Source organism: Patella vulgata, chromosome 3, assembly GCF_932274485.2.
Source record: "Patella vulgata chromosome 3, xgPatVulg1.2, whole genome shotgun sequence".
Taxonomy (NCBI): domain Eukaryota; kingdom Metazoa; phylum Mollusca; class Gastropoda; family Patellidae; genus Patella; species Patella vulgata.
Window position 1 is genome coordinate 6,493,507 of NC_065881.2, and position 25,481 is coordinate 6,518,987.

Consider the following 25,481-nt stretch of genomic DNA (forward strand, 5'->3'; position numbering starts at 1 on the left):
CCATGCAAATGGGGTGAAAAGAGAAAGGCTGTATAGGAATTAATTGTGGCGTGCATTCGTGTGTTTCGACGCCTTGCTGTTTTTCAGTGACACTATTTGTTTCGTTGAAAGCTTCAAACCGATTTAATGTAATTGGTATTGCTTGACATTTCACCAAATTTTTGTCGTGGTAGAAAGCAAGGCGTTTCGCTCTTGGTCTTATAAAGAACACCTACGCCTATACGATTGTAAAGATCTTGTCTGTTTGTTTGTTCATATAGACATAGCGAATAAATAATAGCATATATATAGTTTGCATTCAATAAATAACCCACATACTTGTATATTGATGTACGTCTTTCTTGTAAACAATTCTATATGAATTAAAAGGTGTTTATATTCTACAAGGTGTGTCGTTGCCGAGTGCAGATTTCAACACAACTTCTCTACTTGACAAAATTCCGTTTCGAAAATCATTCGTTTTAAATTTTATTGAATTTATGTTCAAAGCTTTCATTTAATAAATGTTGGAATTTGTAACACTGTCTTAGTGATAACATACATCAGTTTAGTTTAGAAATGAAATGAAATGGGGTTTAACGTCCTACTGTTCTGCTCCTATACCGGGATAATGAAGACGGGCATACGCCATACAGTGTGCTATGAGGGAAATTTTGCCCGGGCAGCGGCACTATCGCCTACTCTTATATCGAATTCCAACTGCCAAGGGATCTTTTACGTGCATTCTAATGTATACACGGGACCTCGGTTTTTCGTCTCATCCGAAGGACTAGACAGGGAAAACCACGTCGGAAAATCCAGATGAACTTTCTCGGCCAATGCAGGGATCGAACACCCGACCTCCAGGCTAGCGAGCCAGCGTCTTAACCACCTAGCCACCGTGGCTCCCAAGTAAATATATTATTTATTTACATCGGTAACAGGAACATACAATACACAGGAACATAAATTAAACAGGAACTAAACTACACCAGGAATATATACGATAACATTAACATGGTACATTAAGACAACCATTCCGCCCTTTTGCCTCGGCAGCGGCGGAACTCGGATGATCCCATTTGCCGATCTCTGCTCCTTTCTTCTCTTCCCCGTTTGTTTCTCGTCTACGTCCCTTCTTTACAGCAACCACAGGGTCTTATATACCCTCGTATGGCTAACTGTGTAAATTCTATATAATCAAGAGCAGTGTCCTACATGTGGAAATTATTACGACCGTAATTAAATACGTGTATATATGTAGTAGACAGTATATCTTAACGCATGGGGTTCAGTGATTTCGCTCATGTGGTGTTCAAAATAATTTTGAACAACTGGATATGACATATTTCTTGTATATTCTTGTGCAAATGGTATTATTCCTGATGGAGACACGAGAGATAGAGAAAGATATGGGGTTTAACGTCCACTCGACATAAACTAGGTCATTTCGGGACTAACATATATGTTATATGTTTTTTAAATTTTATTTTAATAATTCACTTGCGCATAGGGGTCTTTAGCAGTGGGAGGAAACCAGAGGACCCGGAGAAAACCCACTAGGTTGAACAGGCGATCCTACTCCTTGTCACGTACAACCGGGGATTCGAAACCACGCGAGTTGACCCAATGACACGTGGATAGGGAGGGATGTGGTTTTCTTCGACCAGTCGAATGTGGCAGTGTGAATGACGTCATGTCTGTCGTTTCTTCAATTTTAAGAACTCTCTATTTTTATATAATTTTAACACACTAACAAAAGCGTCATTTTCTCTCCATTTGACATGTGTACAGGTCTCCTTGTTGTAAAAATTTAAAGCGGTTTGACATATAACGTTTAATTATTCTGCTGTGGCATTAGTTAATTAGTTAGCACGTTCAAATGTTTTGTATCGTCGAAAATGGAATTACATATATTTATATATGTCAATAGTCATTAAAATCTGATGATGAGATGATGATGATGATGACCTTGTTGTTTTGTTGGCATATTCGAAACAACTAATGTCAAAGTCATTGACTTCGGCACTGTCATTAATATCAAACAATAGCAACATTACATTATATTTATCGATGATTGGAGGGATGAGGGCGGGGGTGACCGCATGGTCAAATGGCGTGGTTTCGATTCCCCGGTCGCCTGTACAACCTCGTGGGTTTTCTCCCGATCCCCCGGTTTTCTCCCACTGCTAAAGACCTCTACGCGCAAGCGAATTATTGAAATAAAATTGAACCGTGTGTTAGTCCCGAAATGACCTAGTTTGTGTCAGATGGACGTTAAACACCATCTCCCTCTCTCTCTCTCTCTCTCTCACACACTCTCTCTCTCTCACACTCACTCTCTCTCTCTCTCTCTCTCTGTTATCAAACGTGCACTCTCTCTCTCTCTCTCTCCCCCTCTCTCTCTCTCTCACTCTCCTCTCTCTGTTATCAAACGTGCACTCTCTCTCTCTCTCTCTCACTCTCTCTCTCTCTCTGTTATCAAACGTGCACTCTCTCTCTCTCTCACTCTCTCTCTGTTATCAAACGTGCAATGATAGTGATTTGGTTTTAATGAATTAAAAGCTTTTATTCATTTCGGAGAAAATATACGTAATACATCCCTATCCTAACGATTCATCACAAAAAACGGCAATATTGTCGTTTCTGATGAATAAAGCCAAACCAATTTAATTATTAGGTCTTCCGGTATCTTGTCAAATAAATAACACACTCAATTCTTCTATCCGATGTTTTGTTAAAATGAAACAAAATGGGGTTTAACGTCCTACTGTTCTGAACCTAAACTGGACTAATGAAGACGGGCATACGCCATACAGTGTGCTATGGGGGAAATTTTGCCCGGGCAGCGGCACTATGGCCTATTCTTATATCGAATTCCAATTGCTAAGGGATCGTTAGCATGGGATCTTGGTTTTTCAACCCATTCGAACGACTAGGCAGCAGCTGTAATAATCGGGTCCTCCGTCCTGCACCACTGACAAGGAGAAATCACGTCGGAAAATCCCGATGAACTTCCTCGGCCAATACAGGGATCGAACACGCGCCCCCCAGGCTAGCGAGCCAGCGTGTTTTGTTAAAAAATTAAAAACTTGAATATTTGGAATTAAAAGTATAAGAGAAGTGGAACCAACTAGGTTTGTTTTTAAATTATTTTGTTTTTCTGAAGAAATTGGAGGCAGCATTTTTAGGAGACAGAGAGAGACAGAGAGAGAGTTTGACGTCCTCTCGAAACAAACTAGTTCATTTCGAGACCAACACATGGTTCATTTTATTACAATAATTCGCTTGCGCGTAGGGGTCTTTAGCAGTGGGAGGAAACCGGAGGACACTGAGATGTGTCGAGTGGACGTTAACACATCTCGAATAGACTGTGCTGGATTTGAATCCCGACAAGGGTCGACAACTTCCATCGGACTTTTGTGTAGTTTAGCCTTCACTTTTCGGTGCTGGTACCGGTGTTGTAACTAGTTGTTTGGATGGTATGAAAACAACGCGGTATATCCGTGTATACACGGCTTACACGTAAAACGCATCATTGGTAATTGTCTGGGAATAATTCGTTACCATAGAAATATAAATTAGCATAAGTTTGTCTCAAATGACTCCAGCATTGTGTTGACGAGACATTCAGCCACATTCAATGCCGTGCCACTGATTCGGGGGCTAAATCTATTTGTTAAGGCCAACTCAATTTTCATCAAGGTCGCTAAGATGTAAATAAGGACAGGGCACGTGATTGTTGGCGAGATTGTAGGTTAGGGTTGGGGTAAGCATTAGGGCTGGGTCCAGGGTTAGGGTTAGGTTTAGGATTAGCGCTAGCCTTGTTTACATCTGGTGACCTTTGACCAAACCTGAAGTCGGCCTTATCAAATAGACCTAACCAATTCAGAGTTGAAGTAAACGTCTAGCCTTTGTAAACTCCCACGACAAAACGCTTGCGTTTAATAGATAAACTGAAGTCATATTGTATGGTAGGCCGTGAAATTGCCCAATTGACAAATTCATATAAAAGCACAAACTACAAAAAAAAGAACCAAGACCTTTGTAATTATACGATTGCTCTACATTCACCTTTCATACCATATAGTTGACACTTGACTTGAAAGGTGGATTTCTGTAAACAAAGGTACAAGATTTACACAGAAATATGATAGGATCTATTAAGATCAAACTATATACTTTTTATCTATAAAAATTGAAGGAGTGGTTTTGTTAAAAGAAGGGTATATTATGTCAGTATATATTATTATATCTATTAGTGTACTCGTACTAAGACGTATCATATCGGCTTGACATACCACTAATCAATTTTGAAAGACCTCTATAATCTCAATCCCGAACCTTTTCAAACTACCATGATTACGTTTAAAGATATGTCTTTTGACAACTATAAAATTTAAATATATGTAGTTATGTTAATCCATGTCCGCCTACTACATGTGAATTATATGGAATATGAAGCTAACTTCTAGGAAAATATCAAAATATCATATTATTTAACAAACAGAAAAACAATATTCTAGGAAAATATATTACTTACCAAAAGCACTTGTTTATACCACAACAATTCCAATTTTTGTTATTCTCCCTCTAATTTTGGAGCCACGGTGGCTAAGTTGGTAAGACGCTGGCTCACTAGCCTGGATGTCGCGTGTTCGATCCCTGTATTGGCCGAGAAAGTTCATAGGGATTTTTCCAACGTGGACACCTCTTGTCAGTGGTGCAGGATGTAGGGACGAAAAACCGAGGTCCCGTGTATATATTGGGATGTACGTAAACGATCCCTTGGCAGTTGGAATTTGATATAAGAGAATGTCATTGTGCCGCTTCCCGTGCAAAATTTTCCTCATAGCACACTGTATGGCGTATGCCCGTCTTCATTATCCCAGTCGGAGCAGAACAGTAGGGCGTTAAACTCCATTTCATTTCATTTCCCTCTAATTTCTTCGGGAAAAGAACTGATTAAAAACAAAAAGCAGTTAGTTGTTCCTCTTCAAAGCTTTTAATTCTAAATGTTTAAATAGGCATAAGGCAAGATTAGATAAAAAAAAAACCCTGACAGTTTTCGCTATAATAGTTAAAAAATAGATAATGGAAAGGGAATATGCTGAAAATTTTAATGACATTACTTCACACTGAGCCTAGCTATCGCCGATACGTTTATAACCTAGTCTCGATTGTCATTGCTACAGTAACTGTTGTTTCGATAAGTCTCGATTATCCATTTTTCCGGTAACCGTATCAACCACAAAACGTATTTATATCTCCTTAATATCGGGTGTCGGGGCCATCCGATGACATCGAGAGTTGATTATGGTCTAGCTAAGTTAATTAATGCCTTATTAAAAATTTAGATAACATTTCAGGCCTAAAGAAAGACCTGCAATAGGCAGATTTAACTCTTGAATAATGTATGTTTAATTTAATAAAACATCGGACACAAGAATTTGGCGGTTTATTTCGGACAAAAACAGAAGCACTAAATAATGTGCTTGAATTCAATCATTGGTCAATATTTCCTCATGTGTACATATTCTTTGGGGATATGAAAATAACATTTACAATATTCGCATAGAGGGCGTGGTTCTGCTAGGAGAACATGTACATGTTAGCACGTTTTTAGATTATATTAAAAAGCTATATTATTTTTTTTTTAACAAGAAATCGTTAAATTTCAGGATTGAGCATTGATTTGTAACAGTATCGGTATTTGTTGCTAAAACGTTGTAAACATAGTGGCTAATGGTATAACTTGTGTGCTTTATAACATAAGGTCAAGTGACATGGGTTCGATTCCCGATTCTCCGGGTTCCTCTCACTGGTAAAGATCCCTACGCGCAATTAAGCAACATATTGAAATAAATAGAATCTCTCTCTCCCTCTCCCTCTCTCTCCCTCTCTCTCTCTCCGGCATTCATGTTTGATGTGACTCCCATTTTGTGCTATTATAGGTTTTAATCTTAAATACCTGACCCTAACCCTAACCCTAATAGGAATTAGGAAGTTCTATGTGGACACAGTACGGACGGCTAACCGTTAGTTGGTCGGAATGTGATGGAAATAGAAAAAAGGGAGTGGGATCAAACATGATCGCTCCCTCTCTCTCTCTCTCTCTCTCTCTCTCTCTCTCTCTGTTATCAAACGTGCAATGATGATTTGGTTTTATTTATTTGAATATCATAATAAACTAGTTTTATCACAGCAGACATGCGCATTCTTTCTTTAAACATCATATAACACTTCCTCATTGGAGGAGGAGGAGTTAACAATTCGCAAGTTTGTGTTTCGTTTACATTATATATTAGTAATTATCAGTATTATGTCGTTGTCATATGTGGCCGATTTGGTTGTTAATTCACCGATGTCGTTTAATAATATCAACTTTGATTCGTGTATTTCAGACAGTGTTCATATAGGCTATGCCTGTTCCCCAATCCCTTTTTAGTTTTTGAATAAAATATTTCTTTTTAAAAAAAATAGAGAGAGAGAGAGAGAGAGAGAGAGAGAGCGAGAGAGTGGGGGCAGACAGTTAGCTTATATGATTTAATGTATGTCAGAATGAAGTAAAGTGGAGAATTATTTTTTTTTATTTATGTGGGCGTGCAATCTGATTAGAAAAAAACAGATCCTATTGCGATTCGTTTTTTATAGTACAAAATTTCATTTTACTTGCCTATGACAAAAAAAACGAAACGAAATATAAATCTGTGTTTTAATAAGACTGGTGGGCGCGTGTCTCATCCCGCGTACAGACGCGTGGGTGCAAATTGTTGCAACCCATGTTCATCCATGTATCAAAAACTATCTGTAAATATTATATCATCTTCCAACAACACCGTGCATGGGTTAAACTTACCATACTAAGCCTTAGCATTACTTCTTTTTAGTACTGGATTGGGTTTTTAAAGTGGCAACTTTACCCTCATATCGCCGACAAGGCCACGTCCATTTGAATTTCTGTTCTTCGGATAGACCCTTCAAAATTTTCCTTTTTCGGGACAAAGGCTATATTAAAAAAACAAATAGTATCTAGGTGCTCCAGGGCCCTTAAGAGGAAGCGGGACCCCCCCCCCCTGCACCTTCCTCCTTTTCAACACTAGTCATATCTAGATGATTCACTAGCAGATTGCGATAAAGCGAAAACTTTTGTATAAGCTTCAAAGGAACAATAAAAAATGCATGCATAATTGTCCACTTTAATTTTGAACTTTAATATTCATGGGCCCCAGGTGATCTTACTCCTTGTCACGTACAACCGGAGAATCGAAACCAACCCAGTTGACTCAATGAAAGACCTTATGATGCAGCGCGCACACACTAACCATTCGGCCATCCAACCCCCCTAGCATAAATGTCAACATGGCTAAACCCATATTATTTAAATTGAACATTTAAAATTAGTGCGGTTTCTTCTAAAAAAATAACCGTTAAATTACCTCATATATAAAATTAAATATACTCTTTGTTAAAGGTACATTATGGGAGATTAGATAAAGAGCTGGCTGTTCTCACTATAATAATTAAACAAATAGATAATGTAAAGGGAATATGCTGAAAATTTCAGGCAAATTGCTTCACTCTAAGCCGAGCAAAATTTTATTTTAAAATCACTATAACCTCGATTGTCATTGTTGCCGCTGTAACGATAAATAACAAAGTCTCAATTATCTATTTTTGTGTTTAATCATCAACAGATGTTGAACAGCAGATCGGATTCAAATCCAATAACAATCGAACACATAAGATGGTATCAAGAGTTGGTTAAGGTCTTTTCATGTTAATAAATGTCTAATTAATAATTTAGATAACATTTCAGGCCTAAAGAAAGACCGGCAATAGGCAGATTTAGCTTTTGCATAATGTAGGTTTAATTAAATGTTAAATAATTAACCCGATTACAAAGTAGTGTGGATTAATCAGAGAGAAATCTGATATTTTAGCTAAAAAAAAAACATGCCAATGACGTACTGTTGCTTCAATTTAATTCATTGCTGAATCATAACAGTTCATTTATTCCTCCTTCCTCTGTCTGGAAATTATTTGACTTATATTCACCCAGGGGCCATATCATGGTTAATTCGTTGTGCATGCCGTTGTCTAATATTAGCAGGGTTTTATCAACATCCTCGTCAGAGCCTCAATCAACAAGGGAATGGCTCCGATTATATTCGCTTCTTTTATTTCAGGGTGACACGAGTCTGTCTTTGATTATAAACATTTTAACAATTGGTACGAATTGTAGATTCTTTCCCTAGCGATAAGGCCAGATCAATTTAATTTTTAGATCATCAGGGTCTTGTTCTATAAATAACCCACTCAATTCCTGTATCCGATGTTTTATTAAAAATTTAAAACTTAAAGGAGCTAAGTCGCTAATATTTGGGACCTAGAAATTGACACAAATAAGTCGCAACGCATACAATAATGTAATATGAATGTATATAAATTGATTTGCATTCAATCGTTTCTGTTTTTACTGTAATTTCTAATTAGTTAGGTTCGGCGACATACGCCAGTATTCTCAATCGAATTTCAATCTCTAGCATCTGGTTATTCCAGTCTACGCCGATAGTATTTATTGGGCATACTCTCCAGATAAGAATATAGCGTCACCGTTTGAAATGACTTGTGGAATATGTCTAGCCTCGTTTTTCGAGTCCCTTATTGGATATCAGAAGGCCATCTTTTCCCGGTAAGATCACAACATCAATGTTGATTTAAACCGACAAATAAATCGTGTTTTCAATGTCGAAGATTTTGGACGATATTGAGTTAGAGACTTAGCTACTTTAAATATTTGGTACTAAAGGTTTTTGTATATTTTGTTTTGGAATAAGTTTGTTTCCTGAAGTAATTAGACGCAGAATTTGAATACGTCGTGTTCTCGATCAACAGAAATTGATAATGGTGTGGTCTAAATATTTACTTGGCATGGCGACTGTACTCACATCGCGTCGCAATCGGTGTTCAGAATAATTATGTCTAAAATACCAGCAACTGAGAATTTGAACGTGACGTGACGTTGCTGATTGGTTTAATCGCGTTTCCTCTTGGCTCTTTGTGACTACAAATCGAGCTCCTGCTTAAAGGGGCTAAATCGCTAATATTTGGGGCCTAGAAATTGACCCAAATGGGTCTCAACGCATATAATAATGTAATCTGATTGTATATAAACTGATTTACATTAAATTGTAACCGTTTTGACTCTTAATTTCAAATCAGTTATGTACAGCGACATACGGCATGTGTCTCAACCCTATAGCAATTTCTAGCGTCTGGTTATTCCAGTCTATTGAGTAGGCTCTCCAGTTGAATATGTCTAGCCTCGTTCTTTCTGGTCACTTGTTGCAAATGACGCTAAAACGCACTATGGTACACGATTCGTGTACCAATGGTAAACGGTTTATTTTGTCTTAAATATTGGATATCAGAAGCCTGTCTTTTCCTGGTAAGATCACACCATCAATGTTGATTTGAATTGACAAATAATTCGTATTTTCAACGTGTAAGATTTTTGATGATATTGAGTTAGAGACTTAGCTACTTTAAACATACATTATGCAAGAGCTAAATCTGCCTATTGCAGGTCTTTCTTTAGGCCTGAGATGTTATCTAAATTATTAATTATACATTTATTAACACATCGGACCATTCGACCACCCCAGAATGAAGATAAGTACATTTGGCCAGGGCCCTGTTTCTCGAAATCTTAACTACAGATAAAATCCAAATTTTAGTAGATACTTCAATTTTGATTGGCTAAGCCCAAAAATCAATCTAATATTATCCAATCAAATTACTAAAATTTGAATTTTATCTTAGTTAAAATTTCGTGAAACAGGCCCCTGGTTAGTAATGTCGATTTGGGAGAGATAAAATGTCATTAATGATTCCCTAGAAGAAATCAGTATATCAATTGTTATAATATGTCCACGTGGCAAAATTTCTTGGCATATATTGAATTAAAACAATTATAACCTTATCTGCATTGTCATTTGCATGGGTAGAATCAGATATATAATATGTGATGGTTCGATATGGTGGCCAATATTATGTCGAATAAAAACAATAATAATCATGATGTCGAACCTCTACAACGGTTTAACTGCATAGGGTTTAACAAAATGTCTTATGGATCAAAATGAAACACGGTGTTCAGTTTATCGAATTAAGATCGGAAATGAAATGAAATGGAGTTTAACGTCCTACTGTTCTGCTCCTAACCTGGGCTAATGAAGACGGGAATATGCCATACAGTATGCTATGAGGGAAAATTTTCCCGGACAGCGGCACAACGGCCTACTCTTATATCGATTTCCAACTGTCAAGGGATCTTTTACGTGCATGCCAATGTGTACACGGGGCCTCTGTTTTTCGTCCTATTCGAACGACTAGACAGCTGTCCTTGGATGAAGTTAGGCCGTCTTCAGTAGCCCCCCAGTTGGTGCAAAAACGTAGGACGTGAAATCCGATTTAATGTCATTTACTGTTTGATTGTTGAATATAAAGCATAGCGTCCAGTATTGGAATGGTATCGGTTCTCTTACACGACATTAATAAAGTGTGATTACTATGCGAGCGTGTGTAAGCTTCATTAACCACTAATAGAATATTGTCAAGAAAAGATCCAGCTAAATAGATGTTTGAACGAATTGTATTTGTTTAATACTTGACACATGATGTGTTTGACGAGGAAACAGAGTTAGTGGGATTGTTTCAGGTGACGAACTCGCTTTCAGACTAGTTATATGGTTAACTTTAATTAGATCGCACACACAATTACACGATATCAATGTCATCAGTCCACCCTCGGTCTAATAGAATAATAACATTCACATTCCTTTCATTATACATCCGTTTCCTAAATCGTCTAGTATAAAGCTCATAGGATGAAGTCATTTTCTAGTCTAACTGTTTGATTCCAGAGCAATAAAACGTTTCTCTTAACTTTACTTACATAATTAATCCGGAGAGATTTGGATGACCGAATGGTTCGCGCATGCGCGTTGTATTATAAGATCTGTCATTGGGTCAACTGTTTGATTCCAGAACAATACAACTCGTTTCTCTCAACTTTACTTATATCATCCGGTGGGGTTGGATGGTCGAGTGGTTAGCGCGTACGCATTGTATCATAAGGTCTGTCATTGAGTCAACTCATGGCGTGGTTTTGATTCCCCAGTTGTACGTGACAAGGAGTAGGGTCGCCTGTCCAACCTTTTGGGTTTTCTCCAGGTCCCCCAGTTTCCTCCCACTTCTAAAGACGCCTATTGTACTGATATTCACAATATTGTAGGTTACAAGGGATTCCTATTGCGCTAAAATGACGCAATGAGACTTAAAAAAATATGTATCTTATCCCAATTCCAGAATCCTGCAATCTGATTAAAACACAGACCTATATTTTGTTTCGTTTTTTGGGGTTTTTTGGGGGGGAGGGGGTTATACTTACGATGGCCTGTATTACATGAAGATCTGACCGGTTGTAGTTAAAGGTCGCGTCAGGGGTCACTTGAGAGGCTTTTGACCCTATGACGTCAGACATTTGATTAACCAATAAGCGTTGATGTTTCTATTGGGAAAGAACGTTTCATTGGCTAATCCCTCACATCAACCAGAACTCAGGTTATATAACAACTCATCCAGATCCTGGTGTAGTAAAGACAAGTAAAACGAAATTTTGAACTATAAAAAACGAAACGAAATAGGATCTGTGTTTTAAGCAGATTGTGAATCCTGAAATTATACAGAAATAGCCTACTTAATTAAAAATGTCACTTATGTCGCAGACATTCTATCTATACTTATATTTTTTTTATAAAGACAAGAGTATCCTCGTCGAAACGTCGCTTAGTATTAAACTCAGTAATTGTGTTTCCATAAAATTGTACCTTGTGTTAAATAAAATATGATCAAATCAAACACCCACAGTGTAAGAAGGAATTCTTGATATCGGTCGAGAGTGTGACAGATTCCCATTAGCTTATTTTTACATGCTAATTAATTGATGCGCCACAATCTCTTCACTCAAGATGTTTATTACTCTTTACTTTTAAATATACTCGATAACATTTCAACCTACTGACGTTATCTTTCAAGCCCTACTTCCACTTTGTAGTCAATACACCTCAATACTTTAGACATACTCCTCCTAGTGTTTCGCTAGATTAGACCTAATCACAGTTAACACCTCTGTAATGGAAGCAAATTTCTGTTCCAAATTATGACTGGTCAATAGTCCGATTAACAACCAATAGCTAACTGCGTAGCAATATCATACGGCTTTAAACAGAGCTCCAAATTGAACCAAATATGTTTACATAATGTTATGTCATGACTCACTATTTTATTATGCCCAATTAACCATGCATAGCAGGATATTGCAGAAAATCTAATTGCGTGACAAACGAGGCTATCAAAACGGATACAATGTAAACAATACTGTTTGGAGACGAACAATACTCTCGCCGTTTTTACCTTAAATCACTTTCCAAAGTTTTAGGGAAGACCCAGATTAAAGGAAGGGCTGTCATGTTGCTGTGCTTTTGGATAGATTTGATTGAACGGGAAGAATAGACACACTCACGCAAAAGCTCAAGTATCAGAAGTCAATCCAGCAATGGCCAGAGAGGAATTTTTCGGGCCATTGCTTCGGGAATATGTTCTTTCGAACATATAACATAGACCATTTAGTTGTAGGCTACCTGGCTTTTTTATACATTTCACCCATATGGTTACTTGTAGGCTATATGTAACCTTTTCCTTCAATATGCTTACATTCATATTACATGTGGCATATAGCAGATCATGACTCGTACTAGTATTACACAGTGGTTTTCTCTGGGCTATATTCCTCCTTATTGTTAGTTGTCATTTTTTGAGTGAAGTCTGTATCAATACAGGCCCGGGGCTGTATAGCGCAGTGGACGCTTACGACTAGCCCACGGATCCATTCACTTAATCTGATATGTACGTTTGTTTGTGATTTCTGCGTATTGTGTCTTGTCCGTAGATTTGTTTTGTGTAATTGTGTGTGGTGCAGTTTGTTTGTGATTTCTGCGTATTGTGTCTTGTCCGTAGATTTGTTTTGTGTAATTGTGTGTGGTGCAGTCTCCCTGCACTTACTATTTGGTAACGTCATCATCGCCTAAAAGAAGATATGATGAGAAATCTGGGGCTACCTTTAATATCTAATCTTTAGGGGACAAAACACCAACATGATTATTATATAATAATATAAACTTTCCGTGGTTCTCAACCTTTTTTTGCAAACGGTACACCTTGGAACACATGACAAAAATAGGGGCACACCTGACTAAATATATATGAAAAATATTTGAATTTTGCAAAATAAAAACATGGCGGGTCATAAACGGTATACAACCGTAGACACGACTAGTCATATACACATAGAATGGCTCAAACTAAATAAAAAAAACACAGCTATGAACTTACTTTATCGCCGTGTTTCGAATTTCATCAGTCAAATACCTGGCCTTTTTAGTGAGAAATTGTCTTAGTGTGCCGTTCAAAATTTCGCGGCACACTGGTTGAGAATCACTGGGTTAGACACTTCATATAAAACAAACTTCCCCAACTTCAGCTCCAATAGTTCGACCTTCGACATCAGTGACTAATCGTATATCCGACAAAAGGTTATACTATTGGGTTAATGCTAAATGATAAGGCCAGCTCAACTTTTCGTCATAGGTCACGGGATGTAAACAGGGCTAGCGCTAATCCAAACCCTAACCCTGGACCTTAAGCAGGAAATATCACTAACTGAATTTCCATCATCCTAGGGCAGTGCTTATGTGGAGACTCAACCTCTCGCCCAAATTCTTAAACCTAACCTACAAATCTCACCAACAATCACCTAACCTTATTTACATCTAAACGACCTTGACAAAAATTTAGCTGGCGTTAACAAATAGATTTAGCCAAGAATATCTTGGTAGATATTGTAACACATAAAGCTTTTTTTTACGAGCGGCAGTGAATTCAATAAAACCGCCATAGTTCATCAATAATTGTTTTCATTTCACCGATAAACTTTCAGATATCAGTCTCAGTATGTGCAGTATATAAAATTTAAACACACCATAACTGTAGATTCAAGTCTTAGTCTCACTTTCACTACACAGATCACATATGAAGAGTCCAGGGAAGAATGATCTTAGTCACATTTTTGTCTTTTCGCAAAACAGACTTTTGCACGAGACTGCTTGACGCGAACAGAACAACGAGTGGGTTTAATTACAACTGAAAATGATGTTTAATACGAATCATAATTACCAGTACAACAAATGACTTGCACTTTTCAGCCAAATTAAGGTCAAATAAAGGATACGATGGACGTATTTGTCCGGGAGGCCATTTCAGAAGGGCCTTGGTTCGATATGACTCTGATCGTTTTCAACTGAAATTGATTGTTCCACAGAAAGCTTATACAATTTGCTACCAGATGGTGCCATTTACTGGGATTCGTCGAAAGAGTGACTTAGATCGTTCTTCCCCTGGGCTCTTCATATGCATTATGTATCCAAGCCCCGGCCATTAGCAGGAAATGTTTAAAGCACGACCTACTCTTATATCGAATTCCAACTACCAAGGGATCTTTGACATGCACGTCAATATGTACACGGGACCTCGGTTTTTCGTTCATCAGGATTTACCTGTATGGTTTCCCCCTTGTCAGTGGTGTAGGACGGAGGACCTGGCAAAGACAGTTGCCTAGTCGTTCGGATGGGACGAAAAAACGAGGTCCCGTGTATACTATACAGCATACATTGCCGCTGGCCGGGCAAACTTTCCCTTATAGCACACTGTATGGCGTATGCCCGTCTTCATTAGCCCAGTCACAGCAGAACAGTAGGAAATTAAAATGTCGGTCAATGAGCTTCCCGTCTTATTGTGTATACCGTAAATTCCTTATAGTACACTGTATGGCGTATACCCGTCTTTATAAACCCAGTCGGAGCAGAACAGTACGACGTTAAACTCCATTTCATTTCATTTCATTTTGTTTTCTAATTTCAGTGTATGAGCTGTGGGCCTGGTAATACTGGTCAGTGTGTTGGTCCAAAAATATGTTGTGGTGAAAGATTTGGTTGTTATATGGGTACCGAAGAAACTAGAGTATGTGGACAGGAAAATGATAGTACGACGCCGTGCACAGTACGGGGTGAACCGTGTGGATCACGTCAACTAGGAACTTGTGTAGCCAATGGTTTATGTTGTGATTCAGGTAAGATCTTCACCTATAGAACACGTCAAAACTTTTAGGGTATTCCGTTTCCTGGGAAACCGACGAATGTTTATTCCGTTATGTATACGGACAGGTGAATATCTTCATTAAAGCGATACATGCATTATCATGATTCGCTCGCGCTACGATTGAAATCGTGGTTTTGAACGGCACACTAAGAAAATGCGAAAAGCCCTGTGATCCCAATTGAGTATCCATTGGTGCCTACTCGTACGTTCATATCTTTGTTTTTCTTTGTTTAGTTTAAGTCATTCTATGTTGAGAGAGAGAGAGAGAGAGAGATATGGTTTAACGTCATTTTGGAATTTACACATGTTTCAATTTTTATAACAATAATTCGCTTGAGCGTGGGTGTCTTTAGCAGTGGGAAGAAACCGGAGGACCCGGAGAAAACCCACGAGGTTGAACAGACGATCCTACTCCTTGTCACGTAAAACCGAGGAATCGAAACCACGCCAGTTGACTCAATGACAGACTTTATGATACAGCCATCCAACCCCTTTCTATGACTGGTCTCGGTCTATTGGTGTATGCCGTCTATAACTTGCCATATTTTTATTTTTCAAAATTCAGATATTTTTCATATATATATTTAGCCAGGTGTGCCTCAATTTTTTCATGTGTTCCAAGGTGTGCCGTTGCCAAAAAAGGGTTTAGAACCACTGTGCTAGACATTGCAGAAAGGCGGGACGGGACATTAAATCTCATTTCATTTATCTTCACGTTTTATTTTTTTCGATTACATTAAGAATAACTTCTTTTTTATTTGTAGACGCGTGCTCCAGCAATTCTAGATGTACGGCCATGGAAGAAAGTAGAGAATCGCAATCCTCTAAAGAAGAATTGTTAAACCTCTTACAGAGGCTTCTTAAATCTAAAAACTATGACTGAACCGACCCGATCATGTGATTAATGGTGGATATCACGTGACTTGTAACTACTGCCAATTTAAAACACGTCTCTCCTCAAATTCTCGTCTGTCCTGGAACTGATCTTGGAGTATAAATGGTTTATACTGTTAGAACTAATAACTCTCTTTGCCTATAAATGGTTAATACTCTTAGAACTAATGACTCTCTTTGCCTATAAGACTGCGCTGATTATTGCCAATGGAGGACAGGTTCTAGTGGGTTAAATAGTCCACAAGAAATCTATTCTATTATATCCATTTATGATTGTCTATTTAAATATTTGAATTGTGATATCTGCTGTAATATCATAAAGTAATTAAAACCCCTTATTATTATTATTATTAATTATATATTTCTAATTAATAAATCTGTATTCGAAGATTAAAATTATATTTTTCTATAATTATGTCTAGGGTCAATGACAAAAGCTCTGTTTCTCGAAATCTTAACTAAAGATAAAATCCAAATTTTAGTAGATACTTCAATTTGGATTGGCTAAGCACTAAAATCAATCTAATATTATCCAATCAAATTACTAAAATTTGGATTTTATCTTAGTTAAAATTTCGTGAAACAGGCCCCAGAAATTGGCTGAAGAATTTTTTTTTTTTTGTTATTTATTATGTTGTATTAATATACATAATTGACACACACTGGTATTACAGCAGATATATAAAAAAAAACGTCTGATATATAAATTCGAGAACGTCGTTGAGGGAAATGAGACTCTCTATTCAGTGTGGATTGTTACAGATTTGGTGCGGATTCAAGGTCGTTCACTAAATATGTATGTTAATATTCTTAAAACTGAGAAAAATCTGTTTTTAAAAGGACGTTATACATTATAAGTGGGGCAGTAAGGTGCGGATTCAAGGATCCGTAGTAAATCCTCGCTCCCTCACCGTGTCTGGGTCCGTATCAAATCCCTACTCCCCTCGCCTGTCTGGGTCCGTACTAAATGACCACTCCCCACACCGTGTCTGGGTCCGTACTAAATGCCCACGCCACACCGTGTCTGGCTCTGTACTAAATCCCCACCCCCACACCGTACCTGGATCCCTACTAAATCCCCACCCCCAAACCGTACCTGGATCCCTACTAAATCCCCACCCCCACACCGTACCTGGATCCCTACTAAATCCCCACCCCCACACCGTAGCTGAATCCCTACTTAATCCCCATCCGCCGACGCCTTACCTGGACCCCTACTAAATCCCCATCCCCCGACACCGTACCTGGATCTGCACTAAATCCCCATCGCCAGACACCGTACCTAGATCCGCACCAAATCCCCACCCCCACACGGCGTCAAACTTAAAATGTGGAACGTTGAAAGAAGTTGACTCAGTGCTTGTTTTTTCAAGTTGTGTACTAGCTGTTCATTGCTGACATCAACGCAAGCTGAATAAACCATTGTTGAATATTGAAAACATAATTAGTTATTTATTCAGTTGTCTTACTTATAAACAGAGAAATGCCATCAATTGTTCCAGACAAACAAAATGGTCCCCAAGTAAAACAACCGACCAGTCAACAATGTATTGATCAACTTCTTTGCATTAAAGATACTTTTATTTCTCTATATTTCAATATGTCATTGTCGTCAATCTGTGTGCTAACTGAAGCACAAATTATGAACACATTAGTTATTCGGCGTCCCTCGAGAATACCGGAGAAATATCCATTGTTTTATGAACACGGCGAATCAACAGGCATAGATGAATAGTTACAGTCTTATAATTTATATAATATTTTCTATTCACGCTGTAACTCCGGGCAAGGCTGTTTAAATCACGGTCGGGTGTCTTATGCCTCGCATCCATGATCCCGGAATTCATTTCTTTACATTAATAAAACAAAAACCTAAATAAAAATCTCCTTTCCATTCATAGGGAACTTGATTGTAGGAGTTTAATAGAAAACCCATTTATCTTGTGTTATAAAATCACGGTCGAGTGTTGGGTGTCTTATGCCTCGCATCCATGATCCCGGAATTCATTTCTTTACATTGATAAAACAAAAACTAAATAAAAAATTCTTTTTTTCCATTCATAGCGAACTTGATGGTAGGAGTTTAATAGAAAACTCATTTACCTAGTGTTTTAAAACATGTTTTGTTTATGCGTATTTACTTATTGTACATCAAACAGAAACCAATTGGTAAGAACGAATTCTTTTCTGTTAGTGTGTTTGCTTGATTTATTTTATAATAAAAAATTTCATAATTTATTTATAATATAATTTTGATTTATTTTAAGATACAGTATGTTCATTTGTTAGTATAAAAGCATTTTATTACCTAACCGATCCTGCTTTAGGGAATTTAATTGTTATAATTGTATCCTATTATTTTAATGTTTCTAGTGGCATTGTTTCGATTTCGATATATGTTTTCCTATCAGTGTAACCGATATAATTTAAAACTTCTGTCATAATATCAAAATGAAATAAATTAAATTAATATAATTATTATTGCCAGAAAATAATTCAGGTGTTTGTATAGTAAAATCATGATCAGTGCTCCAGATATGAATGAATGAAATGGGGTTTTGCGTTCTACTTTTTTTTATAGTGCTCCAGATAAGGAAAGGGGACAAACGGACATCAGCCTAAATATGTGCAATGAGGAAATATCAGTACACATTAGCAAAATTGATATTGATTTAATAAAACTGAACAACGCATGGAGTTTTTTTTTACGGGGGAGGAGGGTGTTACGCGTGCACGTTAGATCATAAAGTCTGTCATTGAGTCAAATGGCGTGCTTTCGAATCCCTACTTGTAAGTGACCAGGAGTACGGTCGCACTTCCGGTTTTCTGGAACTGCTAAAGACCCTTACGAGCAAGAGAATTATTTAAATAAAATTAAACCATGCTAGTACCGAAATAACGTAGGTTGTTTTGAGTGGACGTTAAACCCCATTTCTTTCTCTGTCTCAAGGCAGTTGTGCTTTCTGACAAGAAATGTTATCTGGGACACTGCTCAAGACCAAGAGGTTAATCTTTCAATACAAGTATAATCCTTTTTAACATGTCCAAGTCATTTTCTGAAGAAATATGATACAGAAATGTTCTGTACATCGCTGAAAGACTAGGGCAAGAAAAAAATCTAAAGACCCTTACGCGCAAGAGAGTTATTGAAATAAAATTAAACCATGCTAGTCCCGAAATAACGTAGTTTGTGTTGATTGGACGTTAAACCCCATTTCTATCTGTTTCACTGTCTCAAGGTGGTTGTGCTTTCACACAAGTTGTAAGAAAAATAATCCCTTTAGCAAGGGTTTAATCTTTCAATACAAGTATCCACGCTTCTGAATCATTTTAAGAATATAATCCATTTAGCACGTCTAGGTCATTTTCTGAAGAAATATGACACAGAAATGTTTTGTACTTCACTGAACGAGACTAGGGCAACAGAAAAATCTCGTTTAATAATAATTATTAAAGATTTAAGTCACATTGGGGGGTAAATATTGATTATTCTGCTGTTTAATTTAATTATCGCCCAGTACTGACAACATCTCTCTTTATATTAATTAAACGTTGATTTTAAAAGTTCTTGGTAAAAAAAACCTTGCCAATGCGATCAAAAAAAATGGAATGAAATGGGGATTAACGTCCTACTGTTCTGTTCCGACCGGGCTAATACGATTAAAATAAATAGAACATTTGTCGTTTTAGAGTGAATAACATATTTTATTTCATCGAGAAGCAAGAAAACTTATATTTTCACGAATGCGTAGCATGAGTGAAAATATAAAGTTTTCTTGCTTAGAGATGAAATAAAATATGTTATTCACGACAAAACGACAAATGTTCTATTTATTTTATGATTTTACAATGATTTTAGGTAAAAACAACATGGACTACTGCTAGCCAGTGGAATAACACTTTTATTTCACTGATAAAACGCGGTATTCCACTACTGATTATAAAATAAAGATCAATATTTCGTTTCGTTTTATTCATACGAAATTTTGAACTATAAAAACGAAACGAAATATCATCTGTAGTTGAATCAGATTAATATTTTGCTTATTAAAGTTTATATTTTATTTATATTAGAATTTCTTATGGATTGGACAATAATTAAAAGTAAGATTTTTCATAATATGTGGCTTCTTTTCAAAGGATTCATTCTTTGAAATAATGGATTTGACAATTAAAAGTAAAAATTTTCATAATATTATTCATTCTTTGAAATATCTCTAACTTATGTGCGACTTCCATTTCCATAATTCTATTATTTTGTTTCATAGATTTAATATACTCAAACATGCTTGCCAATCTTAAATACATGTATTCACTAATCTTAATCCCTTTAAGATAATCTGATTAATTCTAATCTGATTCAAACCTTACTCTGAAATAAACCATTTTGTTGTTTGTAAGAATTTTTGTTATTCTTCTTTTTGGAATAAATTTGAATTGAAATTGTACACATCATTGAAACTGCGCATCATCAATTGAAACTGCATGCACATCATCAATTGAAACTGAACATCATCAATTGAAACTGCACATCATCACTGGAAACTGCACATCATCAACTGAAATTGCAAATCATCAATTGAAACTGCGCATTATCAGTTGAAACTGCAAATCATCAAATGAAACTGCATATTAATCATTGAAACTGTACATCATCAACTGAAACAGCACGTCATCAATTGATTGAAACTGCACATCATCAATGGAAACTGCAAATCATCAATGGAAACTGCATATCATCAATTGAAACCGCACTTCATTGATTGAAACAGACAAACAAAATGAATTGAAAAAGCAATTTGAACACCTCTAAATGAAATAAAATGGGTTTTAACGTCCTACTATTCTACACTGACTGGGCTAGCACAGACAGACATACCCATGCAGTATGCCATGAGAAAAAATTTGCCCGGACAGCGGCTCTATGGCCTGCTCTTATATCAAATTTCAACTGTCAAGGGTTCTTTCACGTGTACACCAACGTGTACACTGGACTTATGTATTTCGTCCCATGCGAACGACCAGGCGCTGTCCTTGTCAGACCTCACCCCCCCCCCCCGGCGACCCGCCCGCCCTACACCACTGACAAGGGTAAACCACGTTGGAAATTCCCGAAAAACTTTCTCTCGGCCGACATCTGGATCGAACCCCTTCCCGGGTTAGCGAGCCAGCAATGTACTCACTGACCCAAAACTGTAATGCAGACGGTTGCAGTTATAGTCGATAATAAAATCTGTGGAGAATAGCGTCTTATCAACAACATTAACGAGGCAATTTTGAACAGTAGAACGTTAAACCCCATTTCATTTCTATCTACCAGGGTGGTTAACGTGATCGGCCGCTATATCTAGATTAAAAACTACGCATATTTGAGATAAATAACTCTAGTGATCGAGATAGCCCACTCACTCTGTTATTTCGTAACAAAATGACTCAATTTTTAGACATCCACATTTTATTCGGGGTTTTCGATTGTCCGGTTATATACGTGACACGGAGTAGGATTACCTGTCAACTCTCGTGGGTTTTCTCCGGGTCTTCCAGCTTCCTTCCACTACTAAAGACCCTTAAGCGCAAGCAGATTATTGAAATAGGATTGAACCATGTGTTAGTCTCAAAATGACCTGGTTTGTTAAACTCTGTCTGTCTCTCTCGGTATATTATTTCGTCACTGTCCGTCAGCACTTTGCCTTATGAACACGATACAGCCTACAGTTTTTAACGGATTTTTTTCAGTATTCTGTGATTTTCCGTTCCAGGGATATCCCCCTGAGCACCTTGCGAATACGATAGTGGCTACAGGATTGTTTTCAAATTTGGTGCAAAACACTATGGCGATGAGAGGGCGAACCCTATCGGTATGGTTATAGTCTAATTGATAAGGCCAACTTCAAGTTGGTCAAAAGTCACGAGAAGTAAACAAGGCTAGAGCTAATCCAAACCCTAACCCTGGACATAACCCTAATTCTTACCCTAACCTACAATCTTGCCAAAAATCACGTACCCTAATCTTATTTACATTGAGCTGGCCTTAACAAACAGATTTGGCCCTATTAGCATTCTGCGATTTTCAGTTCAAGCGTTATCCCCCTTTGACGAAATATAAAATTTTGTCGACATCCAAGTTTCCCTTTCGGGTAAGCTACTTTTTTAAAAGACAATTTCGCTGTATTGGCGTATTTCCACGTTTTGCGTGATTATCATTTGGTTTGGAATACATCCCTGGGCGTAATTTATTCTCAATAGCCCAACGGGTAGTAGTACACTCTCTGAACTTCAATTTAATGCCGCGGGAATGAGGTATGTTCAAGTCGATGTATTTCAAGGCTAGTGCGTAGTACGTGTCGCCTAAGGTCTGTATGACAATTCATAATGAAATAATTATAAGTTTGTTTCCGTTGTAACGATAAAGCTGGCTGCGTAGACAATATTGCGTTTTTATGTAACTTCAGTTCCAGTGCGCAAAAATATACAATTATCACCGACCTCCTGACTAGTAAAGTTGAAGGGAGGTTGAATGGCCGAATGGTTAGCACGTGCGCGCTGTATCATAAGGTCTGTCAGTGAGTCAACTGGCGTGGTTTCGAATCCCCGGTTGTACGTGACAAGGAGTAGGGTCGCCTGTCCAACCTCGTGGGTTTTCTCCGGGTCCTCCGGTTTCCTCCCATTGCTAAAGACCCCTACGCGCAAGCGAATTATTGAAATAAAAAATTAAACCATATGTTAGTCCCGAAATGACCTAGTTTGTGTCGAGTGGACGTTAAACCCCATTTCTCTCTCTCTCTCTCTCTCTCTCTCTCTCTCTAGTAAAGTTGAAATTTATCATTATATCTTTGACGATAAGGCAACACGTTTGGTCGAACTTATATATAACTATCGGTTGGCGGTATGGATGGGGATGTTGCGGGGCGGGGCGGGGCGGGGTGGGGTGGGTCGGGGACGGGGCAAAAGTGGGAACCTCGTCCGAAAACCCCTCAGGGATCAGACACTGGACCTTCATGTTAGCGACTCAACGTCTTTCTTCCTGAACCTTCGTGGCACGCTCGCTGAGTGAGGCGCTAGTTCACTAACATGAATGTCCCGGGCTCGATCAAGGTATAGGCCGAGAAAGTTCCTCGGGATTTTCCGGCGTCGTTCCGCTTGTTAATGATGTAGGACGGAGGGCCTTGCAAGGACAGGGTCTAGTCGTTCAAATGGTACCAAAAACAGGTGCCCCCGTTTGCTTGAACCTAACAGAACCATTGACAGTTGGAATGTAATTGCTGTACGGGCAAAATTACCCTCATATCACACCACGCTGTATTGGCGTATGTCCTTCTTAATTGTCCCGGTAAATGCAGACAATTAGAACGTTAACTCCTATTTCAGTCAGAACTAAGACTAGTAATTATTTCCCCTTATTTCATGCGAGTTATAAATACACAATTTTTCCCTTAATTTTTTATCTCCCCTCTTCCTGCATTTTTGGGATGACTTTTTGGTTTAGAATTGGAAAAAAGGGTTCAAATTTGCAATTTCATAGCAGTTTTGGGTAAAACAGATAATTTGACCCCAGTCAACATCAAATCCCCGTAACAAAAAATCTAAACAGTCAACCCCCTACAAAATTATGATGAGTAGATTGCCAAATGTGGTCCCCATTGTGCCTATAGAGATTGGAACCAACGGAATGTTGAGCAAAAAGCTACAGCCTGTAATGTTACAGCCATTTCACATTGAAGTGAATGGGCAAATAATTGCTAGTCTGAGACCGTCATTCGGCAGTGCTATTGCGGATGTAGTCTCGGTCACCCAGAGCCTCCTAAGTCTTCAACGAACGGAGGATCTGGGACCGTTGTCAATATTTAATAGAGATTATTCCGGATGTTCAAATAGTATTACCATTATAATGCAGGGGAGTGGTGACCCATGATTTTACATGAGGAACAAGATCCAGTCCGAGCCCTCAAAAAGCAATATATGTGTGTCCGAGGAAGGGGGAGGGTCTCTAACAGTACCGCCGAGTAATATTGGGCTGTGTGGAACATGCTAAAGTCGATTAATTGTAGCCATATTCCTGAAGCAATGGCCCGAGAAATCCCTCTCTGACCATTGCTGGATTGACTTCTGATACTTGAGCTTTTGAGGGAGTGTGTCTATTCTTCTCGTTCAATCAAATCTATTCCAAGTACAGCAACAAGACAGCCCTTCGTTTAATCTGGGACCTTCCCTAAAACTTTGGACAGTGATTTAAGGTATCAAAGACGGTGAAAGTATTGTTCGTCTTCAAACAGTATTGTTTACATTGTATCTGTGTTGATAGCCTCGTTTGTCACGCAATTAGTTTTTCTGCAATATTCTGCTATGTACTGGTTAAATGGGCATATGTAAACATAATATTTGATCCAATTTGGAGTTCTGTTTAAAGCACTGTGACATTGTTACGTAGTTAGCTATTGGTTGTTAATCGGACTATTGACCAGTCATAATTTGGAACCGAACTTTGCTTCTTTTACTGCAGTGTTAATTGGGATTAGGTATAATCCATCGAAACACTGCGAGGAATATGATTTGTATCATATCTGATCCACAGCATTATGATTATGATTATAATGTTGAAAATCGCATTTGCGAGGGAGCGAAAAAACTCAAGGGGACGCCAAAACTCAAAACCATGACGCAAAGCGCATTATTGTGTCCCTCTCACTTAGCTCCTGTTATGATGTAAAACTGTTTGTGGTAATGAACGGGAAGACGATTAAAGGGAGGTAATACAGTTCTTTATATGGAGGCAGACCACCATTAAATTTCACATCTCGGTTCGTCTATTTATAGCAATTCTCTCTCTCCCTCTCTCTCTCTCTCTCTCTCTCTCTTTCTCTCTCTCTTCTCCCCTTTTGCATGCCCATTTTTGTTGATTTTTTGGTCTAGAAAGGACGAAGAGGGTTTGAATTAACATTTTCTGCCAGGGTTTGGTAAAAATTCATGATTTTGAGGCGGAAGGATAACAGGGTTATCAGGTTGGCTACGGCGATATGTACGGCAGCTAGTTTCATGTTTATAGTATGCTTCTTCAAGTTTGTGTATCTCAAAATTTTGTAGGTCAAACTCATACAACTTTTAGTGCAAAGACATGACCATTTGTTCCTCTGTCTGTAGTGAAAAGCATTCAGCCCCACGAAAATTTGGAGGTGGGCAAAGAGACCAGAATTAACATTGAAGTCAGTGGGGAAAATTAATGGTGGTCTGCCTCCTATATCCTACTTCTACGGCTACATATTTCTAGACTAAAAGCTGAACACCATTGGAGAGAGAGAGAGAGAGAGAGAGAGAGAGAGAGACTAGGTCAT

At 38.0% G+C, this 25,481-nt stretch overlaps 1 protein-coding gene across 1 annotated transcript in view; it reads left to right on the top strand.

The window, feature by feature from the left end:
• LOC126815965 (conopressin/neurophysin) overlaps positions 1 to 20,547 on the top strand; it is a 57,636-nt gene extending 37,089 nt beyond the window's left edge. Inside the window, exons 2-3 of the mRNA XM_050542090.2 lie at positions 15,022 to 15,229; positions 16,023 to 20,547. Coding sequence (XP_050398047.1) covers positions 15,022 to 15,229; positions 16,023 to 16,141 — 327 coding nt within the window. The 3' untranslated portion in view covers positions 16,142 to 20,547. The remainder of the gene's footprint in view (positions 1 to 15,021; positions 15,230 to 16,022) is intronic.
• Positions 20,548 to 25,481: the final 4,934 nt, after the last annotated feature.